The sequence below is a fragment of the Neodiprion lecontei genome, chromosome 7 (genome assembly GCF_021901455.1).
Source record: "Neodiprion lecontei isolate iyNeoLeco1 chromosome 7, iyNeoLeco1.1, whole genome shotgun sequence".
Taxonomy (NCBI): Eukaryota; Metazoa; Arthropoda; class Insecta; order Hymenoptera; family Diprionidae; genus Neodiprion; species Neodiprion lecontei.
In genome coordinates this window covers 25,401,808-25,414,420 of record NC_060266.1, presented here as the reverse complement: position 1 = coordinate 25,414,420, position 12,613 = coordinate 25,401,808, and the positions used below count along the sequence as shown (strand labels likewise).

Here is a 12,613-nt window from a genome sequence, read left to right as displayed (position 1 = left end):
TTACCAAACGCAATTCATCAATTTAGATTGTTGGCTTGGATTTTTTTAATTTTTTTTTACTCCTATTTTATCACACAACTCGTCATATTATTATCCCGTTGTAAAGATTATAAATGCAAACAACTGATCTGACTCGAATGGTTCAAAAATATTTATCACAATTATATTCTTATCTGCTTATCTCCAATTTTCGACGATTTATTCGTATTCATTTGAAAAAATGTGTCACGTTGAAGAAAAAACATTTCTGTCGATAAGTTAGATCAAAGATTCGTCACTCGTCGGTAAAAAAGGTTGGACAAAAGTTATCTTCAGTCTGCCAAGAAGTGGTCAAAAACGGTTAAAAGGTGGATTCCTGTCATTGTTTAATTTTAGTTCTTTAAACAATGTAAAGATGGCGACACGTCCCGATCCAGCAGATGCTGCCAACAGCGGTGATGCCAATGATACGAAAACGAGGCGGGATATTTGGTGCCTGCATAATTAAAAAATTTTTGAACAAATCGCTATCACGTTCCAATTTTATCAATAACCGAAAATTGTCTTGACGAATTTGAGACTACAGGAAAAATTGTATCAGTTCGTCCTGTATGAAATTTCTCGGACTTGATGGCATAATAATCATTTATCGTCAATAAAGATTTTAATTCCATGTGCTTCAGGTGGTGTTACAAGTGAGTGAAACCAGTGAAATCCGTATATTATTTTATACGGAAATCCACGTAAAGAGGACTTATTGATTTTTCCACGCGGACTTCCAACGCATGGATTGGACCACATTTGTAACGGCTCGACTACATCAAACGGTGAGTTAGTAAAATTTATTTATCCCGCCTCGCTCTGGTACGAAGACCCGAGTGGGCGAGTAATATTACTTTCACATGCACGCCACGGTTACTGTAACGATCTCGCCTCCCGAATTATATATGCGCATACATTCGGTAGATTTCGAAGAGCCGTTTACTCGCCTCTCCTTCGCTTTACGGCCCAAGAGATAACCGTGTTGAAAAAAGGGTTAATGTTAAATAAGGGAAAGGATGAAAAATTTGTGGGAGAGATTCCGGATTATGAAACACGCGTGATATCGTATATATCCAAGTAATAATTTTTCTCACTTGACGCGAATGTCAATCTTCGAAAAGTCAGCGAGATATTTTAAAGGTACTGGATCAGAGAAAGAAGATCCTGGAGAATTTAAGGGAGCGTGTGATAGCGCTGTTTGTATCTAACCGGATCTTACTCGTACCGCGGTGTTACAGCGAGGGTAATAAATAACTTTTTGCGGCTAAGAAGGGCGGAGGATGGCATAAGGAAAATAAGCCAAGTTGAGTGATAATTCAGGTACAGATGTCCGGAGACTTTAATAAACTTTGGCGAGAAGGCCGAAGTTTATCCACCCTCGCGTGTGTTTTGCTCCCTCCGCATCCCCCCTTATTTTCCTCCGCTGAATATTTGCAACAATTAACAATTCGATGCATGTACCCATTAGGATGGACCTTATTTAGGGTGTTGACGAATCTTTTCCGCCCCGCACCCCTGATCAATTTCAAATAATTCAAAAACAATTGCCTAATTTTTTCAGATTTTCACCTCAACTCTAAGATAGTCCGCATTGCGATCGAAGTTTCTTATGGAAATAATATTAACCAATTGTTTTCGAATTGTTTGAAGTTGATCAAGGGTGTGGGGCGAAAAAAATTCGTTAACACCCCGAACAAGGACCACCCCTAATATCCATGTATAACCGCGTGGTTTCATCTCATTCGCTTCATTCATTTCTTGCCTCCGAAGTCCGCAGTGATCCGCAGCTTTCAAGCTCTACTTCGCCGCTCCCTGTCTCGGTGAATTACGTTACGGGTACGTTGCAAGGGTTGCGGGGGGTCGGCGCTCCTCCTCCTGTCCACGCGCTGCGAGCAATGTTGCTAATTACTACATACCACCGAATGCGGCATAACTCGCGACCCTCGCATTCCAAATCCCGGCTTACCCGTCCGGGTGGTGCAACAGACGACGACGACGACGATGATGGCAATGGCCCACCACCCCGAATGCTTCCATCCCCCTCCGCATCCATTACAGTACCCTTACAGAGGCACGGTGTGTCTCTAATTGTAGATCCTACGTGATACTGATCGTTGCAGCTGTCTAAGAATGACCAAAAGTAATTTCGATTATTTTTGCTCTAAATCGCTTTTTGCTTTTCACTCCCATGAACTACGCAATACGATATAAATTTACGACATTAGAGTATGAATAATAATCGTTGTCTTACTTGCTAAGATACCTATTTGATATGTAATAAGCGGCAGATAAATGAATATTTTCACCTGAAATTGAAAAATATTTCATCAATGAAACTATAAATTATCAAACAGACTAGAAACTGAAATTGAACTGAAAATGTGGTTTCATAAGCACCGTTTAAAAAAAATACGAAATAATGGATTGATCGATTCGTTTTTACCGATTCCATCGAGTCGCGTTTGTTTGTTTTTTTGGACTTTATTAATCGATGCACAGATTATTCTAAGCTCTGGGAGCATCGCCGGCAAAGAGTTGCGACATTTCCGTCGAGTGTAGTTTTTTTCAGCATCGTAATAAAAGGAAAACCGACGACGAATCTCCGAGGGGATGTTTTTATTTTCTCTTTGTTTCTAGAACGAATGATAGAATAAACTTTTCTTTCTTTCTATTCAATTACCGTCAGACCGACGAAGCGAGAATATAATACGCCGCTGTGCATGGAGGCTAGTTTTTATACGGTACGTCTCAAACTCCTGTGCAGGGCTAATTGGTTAATGCAAATGACAAGAGAGGCTGTGCTCCTCTTGCTGGTTCTGCTCTCTTCTCTTCCTCTGCCTTCACCGCCACCGCCGCGAGCAATTCGTTACGGAAAAGTAGCGCGAACTCCGCGGGCAAGTTCCCGCTTGGGGCGGAGGGATGAAGAAGGTAGAAGCGGGTGGATAACTTTTCGAATAGTAGCTAATGGTAATTAATTTCATATTGTTAGAGAAATTTATCTCGACTTGCGGACTGCGGTTTTACTCGTGTATAGATATATCAGCGGCATTGTAGCTGAATCCGCTCCGAGCAGCATAAGCGGCTTCGAAGACAAGTTTTATCCTATATACATGTGATTCTAGTTAGTTAGTGCCGCTGATTTTTACTCGACTGTAGAAAGTATAAAATTTTATATCTTTTATAGACACGAGAAGAAGCAGCGAATCAGGAGCGTGCAGTTCTGTAACAAAACTAATATTTAACCCCGTGAGTCAGACATTATTGTGCCGAGTCAACTTTTATAACAAGATAGTATTGTATGGTTCTCGGGGTCTTTGATTACGAATTTGAAATCATGTTTCAAATATTCAAGATGGCGGATCTAATATGGCGGACGAAAATTTCAAATTCGGTCGAATCCGGTCAGAAAATTTCGCCATACTAAATTTTCAACATCTGATTTCACATTCGTAATCAGTGACCCTGAAAACCCCTGGACAGAGGTTTTTTTCAGGATTCGTACGAATTTGAAATTTTCGTCCGCGATATTGGATCCGCCACCTTGAATTTTTGAAATTTGATTTCAGAAAGGTAATCAAGCGGTCCTAAAAACTTATAATTAGGGGTAACTTTCTCGGAAATGCATTATTCTTTAAATTTTTATGTTTTTTCTCAATCAACCTGTTTCTATCAATAATAATTTACATTATATCGCAAGAATTACTCTCGAGTATTGAAACCCTATCAGTAGAATATCAGAAATAGGAAAAACCGCAAAGAATACTTACCACTATGATTCAAACGTTTCATCCCGAAACTGTAATATGGATAAAAATTATCGTCTCATCGCGTTTTCCTTCGAAATTTATTCGAAGATCGTATCTTTTGTCGAGTATGAAAATTGAATCTCACGCCAGTGAGTTAGAATTTATTAAAACCATGAACTTTTGATGTCAGATATCGTATCGAGCACACCTGCAACAACCGACAAGATACGAAGCTTATACGTGATGAAAAGCAACAAAAACAACGTTCACTTTGAGGGTGAATTATTTACTTGGTAACTCAGCCGGTGTCTAATCGTCAAAATTATAATCATTACATCCCTAAGAACAAGTTTAAAACTCCCGCAACTACCCGTCAAGCCCGTCCTCGAGGAATTACCGAGCTAGTTAGTTCGCGACGAGTAAGTAAGTCAGTCAGTCAACCGGCCGGTCGGTTCGTTCGGTGCTCGAGCAGGATGAGGAGGCCGGGGTTGAGGTCGCGGGGGTTGGACGAGGAGCGAGGTGATGTGTGCGGCCGGTGATAATGGGGTAATTGTTATGCCAGGACACGGTAGGCGCAGGTCGACCGGGGATCGGCACGATAAGACACGCCGCGAACGCACGCCTCTCGATATACCTCTGCCTACTTAACGGACTCGACTTACACCGGCGTGCAGATCGGGATTCCACCACCCCCGAAACAGTTTCCGCGGAAAGGCTCGTTTCGCACCCCTTCCGGTGGCCCGCGCATACACGCATACATATTCATATCCATGTGCAATATTCATACAGCCGACCATCTTTCTCCACACTCTGCTCGTTAAACATTTGGGATTCGTCTAATGGTCTTTAATGCTCCACGGTTTTATTCCCCCAGAGGACCGATGTGCGCCGCTCTTGAGGCACTCTTGATTTTCATACGGTTAAACCGTTACGAGTGTAAAGAAATAACCCTTTCCGTAAAATATGTATATTATTACAAAAGGGTGAAATCAACCCTTTCTGATCTAGTAGTCATTATAGATAAAACCGAATGGGTTCGAATCCCACTTCTGACACCAAATTTAACGCAATTGGAAGCTACGGAATAAATTAAACAGGTTCGCGAGCTTACCATGCGAATTAACAGATGAGAAAAATACTTTCATTGGAAAATGTATATACTATCCATTTAAAGTCTGAAACGAGACTGTTTTTACAATGGTATCGGTCGACGCAGCAAACTTAGTCTTCTTTCAACACACGCAAGCTTTTATACGTGTTTTATCTATGATGACCACTGGATCAGAAACGGGGGAAAAAACGAACGATTTCACCCTTTGTAACATTATGTGTATTTTTTTAAATTCAATTACAGAAGACTAGCTAATTATTTCGTAGTTTGACTCTTCTTGTACTATCCCACTATATTGATTCCTCATTTTATCCCCGTTTTTTGTAGGTATCTGATGGAGGTCTTGATATGTACATGCATAATGGTGGCACATATGACGTAGGTATATGTATACTAAAAACGACTCAAAAGGGCAGGAATTTTTCATTTACCGCAGGGAAACTGCGTGTACGCGAAATTTCCAATCTTGGTTACGTATCAACGTGTATATTTCCGATTCGTTTCGTCTTGCACACACGTACGCTGTACGTACTGATGGATATTAAATTTCCGTTTCACGAGAAGCACGGACTTGTATATACATATGCGATGTATAACTGTATACATTCGCTATGCACGCGCTTATACGCGGCCTCCGGGCTTTTTAACGAAATAAATGAAAACTCTCCTACCCACACCGCTTGTGCCGCAAAATTTCTATATCTATACCTATTATATGTAGAGTATACATATACGTATACGAGTAGAACGAATGAACGAATTGTTCACACCATGGTGAAGCTTTTCACCTGGATGTATTTTTTTTTCCAACTCGTTCTCTTTTCCCACTGCAATCAATGTGGGAAAACTACTGCGCTACGTATCTGTAAAATTTTAACTCTTGAAGTATTCTTGAATTATCGAAAAGTCGGAACAGGATGTGTTTCAGTTTATCCAGTGTTTCAGGATAATTGGTCACTCTGCAAAACTTTATAACGAGATAAATTTTTGTTCATCTATGTTTGTGAAAGAAAAAACATTTATCGTCATCAGCTTGAAAATTTTTCCCACTATTTATACTCCGGTGGCTAATTGACCCTCTGCGCAAAATTTCTTCAAACCTCACTATACATTTCGAGTATAATGCCTGGCCGGCCTCCGATTGTACTCGGGGTCCCTGCACGTTTAATAGTCCATGTTACAGCCTAAGGCGAAGTGAAATCGGGGGTTCCGGCGTGCAGGGAGTTCTGAAAGCCGAAAGGGTCTCGGGGGACGAAACCCCCGACCAGCCCCCAAGGGCCGGAGGACCGAGTTCCGCGAGACTTTATTATACGTACCAGGAGAGAGAGAGCGAGAGAGAGAAAGGAGAGGGGGTAGGAGACTGCTTGCAGGATTTAATTCACAGCGGACAATGGCACGTGGTGACCTCTGCAGTCTCCCCGGATCCACTCGTCAAAAACGTAGACCGTAACTTGCGACTGACGTATACCGGACTTCCGGTTTCTCCCGTGGTGTCTGCAGCTTCTTCGCGGAGCCCACAGACCGTCAGAGACCCCCGGGAACTCTCGTTGGACGGAAAACTTCCTGGCGCCTCACGGTTGCGATGCTCGCCGCTGTTGCAGGGGGATGTTTTCTTCCTGACCTCAAAAACGCGCTGACACGTCATCTCCGCCCTGTCTTCTCCGGAAACCACGAATCGCACAAGAATTTTGTACAATTGAATTGCCTAACGGCCATTGCGATCGCCTCGATGAACTCGAAACTTTTTCAATTCCAACCTGCACTGCGCGGGTATAAAATATAAGCTCGTAGACGTACGTTTATTTTGCTGCTGAAGATTCATTCGAGACCCTGGAGAGGGAGGGAAACGAGGGACAGGAAACACTGGTTTTGGTGATAAAGATGTTTTTCTCGCCTGGATAAAATCGATCTCTTCGGCATTTATTTATCGTCTTCTAAATTCACAACCTGCAGTTGGATAGAAATAATTGTACCTACATAAGTTGCGTAGGGAACACCGAAAGCTGCGGGGAATTAGCTGTCCGCTATCTAGGTATGTAGCCGCGGTAATCGAAGCCAGCCCGACCATCATCCGTGCACGGGTGAGTTTTAATCCCGGATCCGATCGCAGCCGACGAACGGCTCGCCGCACCCGGACAATGGCGGTGCAAAGTCGATGGACGCTACGATTTCTGGTGGAAAGTATTACCCGGATATTATGTAGACAGCCTCCGCCGACCGAAAACGACGGCTAAGCGGGCGGGTATCGCGAATTTATGTGTAGGTATACCGGACTAGGTGTGGAGTGGCGATGGAGAGGCAAACGGTGCCCAGGGTTTACACTTACCCAGATTTCAATCTCTTTCTCTCTCTCTCTCTCTCTCTCTCACCCTAAAAATAACAGCGCTATCGGGTCCGCATCACCGCTCACGTTGCACAGTAACCTGCATCGCGCACAGTAGGTAGGAAACGAAATTTCTCGATACAGATTCCCTTATCGATCCTTTACCTATAATTACTCAAGACCCAAACCCTCTTCTAGAAAATTATCGATAAACATTGAACAACGAAATGATTCGATCATCGATAAAGTCAGTCAAAGTAGGGATATACCCCCACCCTCGTACATTTTGTAAAAAGGTTTGTGTCTTGACTAACAAGACGTGAAGTGTCGGTAACGGAATCTGTATCCAAAACTCTCCTTGCATATCAACTGCGCGCTTCATGGTAGACTTCTGGTTTCTCCTTCAACGAGATCTCTCTTCGTCCGTGACAATCGACGCGTTCCAGGGTCGCCAACTGTCGATGAAATTTATCCTTGAGAGAAGGGAGGAACTATTATGTTTCCGTTTTCTAATATCCGGCTAATAGATGCGGATACGCGGTAGCGGCACGACAGAGAGAGAGAAAGAGAGAGAAAGAGAGAGAGAGAGCGAGTTGAGTCGAGTTGGCTTGGCTTGGTTCGGTCTGGTTTGGTTTAGTTTGGGCGACTCGATTTGCTTGGGTTGGGTTAATCCCTGGTTAGTATGCGGCCGACGGCTCGCCTATTACAACATTAGTGGCAATGCGTCCTGCAAATATGCCATACAGTTGTCTGTTGGTATACAGCTTGTGGAGAACGCAAAGCGGAGACGTGCCGCAGACCGAGATTATCGCCTTAACGATTTTATTAGGTTATATACATGTTGTCCGTTATCGTGCATTTTCACGGAGACTTTGGTCTTGATTGTAGTTTCATTGGTAATACACTGCAGACGAAAGCGACGTGCAAGAGCAATGTTCTTTTTCGATTTTTTTTTAGGTACACATGGTACAACATACATACTTTGGATCTTTCTTCTTCAAACAAATTTTTTTCATTGAATCAAAAAGCAAAGGATTCGTGGTTTTTAAAAAAACAAGTATATGCCAATTGTTTATTATTATGACATTGTACCTGTCTGTGCGGTGGTGTATAAATCGCATCGTGCGTACGCGGTATTATATATACTTAAAACACTGTGACGATTAATGCACGATACATAAATTAAAACATGTGCGGAATTCTCCTCTCATCATCATTTTATTATACATAGTTGAATGAGTGTTCAATTTTATTTCTTTTTTATTCATAAGAGTCTGTTTCCGGCTCTTGCAGTATAGTCAATTAACAACATTCAACTCAACGACGCAAAGCAGTATATTTTTTTTGTGTTTTTTTATGGTTTTTTTTTTTGTTTTTTTGTTTTTTTTTCGTTTGTTTGTTTGTAATTTTTATATAACATACAATATAGTGATATCGTTATTCAATATTTGTTTTTGTTTTGTGGCTTTTTTTTCAATAGTTCATTCTTTTTTTATTAATTTCCACTTCGCTTCGTTTTATATTACTTTTATTCTTCGCGATAGCTGCAATTTCCATTATGTACTTCTTGCTGATCTTCCAAACAACGTAGTATAATAATAACCAGGTTAATTATCAATACCATTAATATTATATAAATATTATTATTCGTTTAATCTAACAGCTTTTTACCCTCGTGTGTTTCTCTTCGTTTTTTTTTTCTCAATAATTCTTTATTACTTTTATACATATTTTTCGATGCAAAATGTTCGGTCAGATTATACCTATATGTATGCATATGCAGATGATGTATAACGTATGCATTTGTGTACAGCTTAGTTATTATGTACATACATCGGGATCCTCGTCGGTAAACTGCATACGATTATGCTTTTTAATTTTTTCGTCGTGTAATTTTTAGGGTGGGGTTGAAGTTCCGAATTTGAAAATTTTTGAAACCGCCTGATTCCGAATTATTTGGTGGCGAAACTTGAAGTGAAGAATTCAAACTTTGAAGAAAGTTCCAATAAAGTAAAATCTGGTAGAGCAAAATTCCGAAAAATAAAGTTTTGATTGAGAATTTTCCGAAAAGCAAAATATACTCGCACAGCGTAGTTTACTCGACGAGTGGGTGTAAAAAATAAGAAAAACCGAAAATCAGAATGACCAGGATTCCGAACGTAGATATAACGAAAATCCAAAACAAAGAAAGATCAAAGGGGTGAAATTTCACTGAGCCAGAAATTCACAGAACTAAAAATCTTGGATCGTTCGGAATTTTGATGTTTCAGATTTTTTAATTTTCTCACTTTCTTTACGCCCTTTCAAAATTTTGGCCATTCAGAATTTTGCACTTTGGAACTGTGAGCGTCGGGTTCTGAATCGTTCGAAACTTTAATCTTCCGTTAAGGTTTCGTTTCATTACTCTAAGTTTCCCCGGCAAAAAATTTTGATTTTGGCACTTTCGGTACTCTTCAAATTCGAAATTTCAACCCCACCCCTAATTCTTCAAGGTTCTACAATCCTGGAGAAGTTACAACGCTAATGCAATGCGATTCGATACTTGAGTAGAAATACACCGTGTTAAATCAGACCCGAAACCTCATCGACGAGTGTACAACGTCGAACTGAAGACAACCTATTACTACTGCTACTACTACTACTACTACTACTACTACTAGTCCTCCTGATGGGTTTAATGGCTCAATGCTTTCGGTAGGATGACTATTATCACGAACCGTTGAAATCCTCTCGAGTACTCGGCTCTTCGACAGGTCTGATTTCACGCGGAGTGTTTCTACTGGCGTCGCAATTCCTAACATTTGCCCGGCATACCGAACTGAACGTTTGGTCTCGGAATGAAAATCGAGCCGATAAATATATTTTTGTCAAGAAGGTTATCCAATAATAGAAAGAGATTTGGGAACGGGTTTTCTTTTTTTTTATTATTATTGCTGTTATTCTTTTCAGATGGTATAATTCTTACGGAATTAGTTAAACGTGTGAGTGGGTAGATTTTTTTCGGTATAACCAAGAGACAGAAGTTGGTAACGTCACGCAACGAAACGTCAGGAGTAAATTATCACTGTGCAATTTCCGAATGACTTTGAAAGAGTTGGCTTTTCAAAATACATGCGAGCGTCTTTCGTACATCGTGGTTTACCAAATTTCATACGATTCTAAAGGTGCGAAGTAATAATCGTTGCATCGGTACATTAACGTTGCTAACTTTATTTTCATGCATAACCGTACCTCCGAACTTGAGAGAGAGAGGGAGAGAGAGAATTTCCCGTCCCTGGTCACTTTTCGAACTTCTACGCGGTCTTCAGATTCATTCTGCGCATATTTATGCCCTTGTACACGAAGGGACCACTGCAGCCATTTCGCGGTTGGCAAACAGTGGACGGTCCTTGCTTGCCTCTTCGCTGAGTCGAGGGACAACGTGGAATATTCATAAATCAAGTGCGTTCTGCATATGGACTTTGCAGTGAAATATATGTTGTGTGCTGCTGCTACAGCTGTCGACCCTCAGAATTTCTACACCTTTTTGGCATTGTTATTATTCAAAACGAAATATCTTATCAACTTTGCCTATAGCTGATTTTTTTCAGATCTTCATCTCATCGCGACGTGTTTAATATTCTCAACGAGACTCGCTTTTGGTTGGGAATATACGTCTCATAATACCTAAAAATCATAAGGATAGGTATACCTGCGATTCATATCGCTTTTGATTTTCTCACTACGAGGTGGTAGGAAATATTAAAAAAATGTTTTTACGGTGGTTTTTTCGTTTTCGGAACGTAGAACCTTGATGAAATGTTTCTTTTTCTTTTTTTTTTTTTTTTGTGGGCTCACTCCTTTGTTACATCAGTAATTTGCATTATATGTATGTATAATATAATTATATACCTGCAGCGCGTGATAATGGAAAGAAAAATAATTTATCCGCTGTATTATGTATATAATAATACCTATTATGTATAGTACAACGCATCGGAAAATATACAATATTATTCAGCGGAAGTGTGGTATTAAAGGTTAGGTACCTATTGTTTATACTTATGTATATATAATGTATGTATACTATATATGTATACGAAGAGATGCGGCTTAAATTTTTATATTTATACACAATCTTTTTTTTTCTTCCTTTTTTTTTTGCACACTGAAAGCGTTGGCCGTTGTTGCACTGCGGTTGCACAAATTTTGCATCTCGTTTTTCTTTTTTTATGAATATTATTTTATTTATCTACTCGTTGTCCGCGAGTTATATTTTTTTTTCTCCCGTACAATCAGATTTTGTCCATTGCACGGGTGATTATTTGTTGTTTTTCTGTCCCCCTTTTTCCCGTTCATTCATTCAGGTGGATAATTTTTTTTTACCGTTATTACATATAATTTTGTTCATCAGATCTTCTTTTTCATCTCGCGGTTTTCAAATTTTTGTTTCGTCAAAGTACGGTTTTTGCGCGATTTTGGGTTCTTTTCTCTTTTTGGTTTTTATCTTGTATCTCGTTTTTCGTTTATTTGAATATTTTTTTTTTTCTTTCCTTTTTTTTTCTTTTATCTAGTTTTGTCTTATAACTTTAAACGGCACTAGCTACTCAGTCAGTCTTCACAATTTTCTTTTTTTTTTTTGTTATATTTATATTATAATAATTTCGCGTTCTCTTTTATTATTCATTTTGTAATGTTTCAAATTGAGTTCGTGTAATATTACAATATTGGGCAGTAAACATGTTTTATTTTTAATATGTATTTTGTTATCTGTCAATATATATAATATTGCGTATGTGATTACGGATAATTCGTTAATTACGGCCGCGTTTATCGGACCGCTAGCAATCCTGCCGCACCCAAATACAGCAGAGCCAGACTGGACGCGAGCTCCGCTCCACTGCCACCTGAAAAATTAAACGAAAAATTAAGTATCTTGTCACGTTATTAGCAACTTTGGATGAATTTATAATATATGTGTTTTTCCCCGAAATATAACGTCTGGTACAAATTGTTGATTGAGGTAATACAAGCTTCCCGTTATTCGTTGGGGAATAAATGCGATAAATACTGGACTGCATTCACTCGCGGTTAAATCGGATAGGCAAACATGGAAAGAAAAAAGAGCAGAACTACGGCTGTATTATTTCGACTTGCCCCCTTTCTTTTCAACGAACCCTTTGACATCTGTCATCTATTCCGAGAGAATCGAGCTTATTTTTCGCACCCTTATTCTTACTCATCTATAATTTTACGAATCAGACGGTCATAAATGTGCGGTCACGGGTGGTGAAATGAATATTTATTTGTATCTATTCAAGATCTGTTGGTGCAACAAAATGTTTAGTTGGACTATTTGAATAAAGCGTTTTGACTTTTAGAAAATTTGAAGTGCTTAATATTTTCTAAGTTGTTCATTTCTTGATCTCGTCA

General features: G+C 39.8%; 1 protein-coding gene and 1 long non-coding RNA gene across 8 annotated transcripts in view; one reads left to right on the top strand and one right to left on the bottom strand.

The window, feature by feature from the left end:
* The window catches only part of LOC124295531, a 172,546-nt gene that overhangs the window by 9,062 nt on the left and 150,871 nt on the right, over positions 1-12,613 (top strand). For 4 of the 5 annotated variants that reach the window (XR_006905483.1, XR_006905484.1, XR_006905481.1 and 1 more), the window contains exon 2: positions 663-806. This is a non-coding gene — a long non-coding RNA (uncharacterized LOC124295531). Of the gene's footprint in view, positions 1-65; positions 348-662; positions 807-12,613 lie in introns of those variants that run through there. The other variant, XR_006905485.1, reaches the window with a different exon arrangement.
* Positions 10,053-12,613, bottom strand: part of LOC107222259 (neurotrimin-like) — a 122,744-nt gene continuing 120,183 nt past the window's right edge. For all 3 annotated transcript variants that reach the window (XM_046745931.1, XM_046745933.1, XM_015661538.2), the window contains one exon: positions 10,053-12,087. In XM_046745931.1, coding sequence (XP_046601887.1) covers positions 12,011-12,087 — 77 coding nt within the window. In that variant the 3' untranslated portion in view covers positions 10,053-12,010. The remainder of the gene's footprint in view (positions 12,088-12,613) is intronic.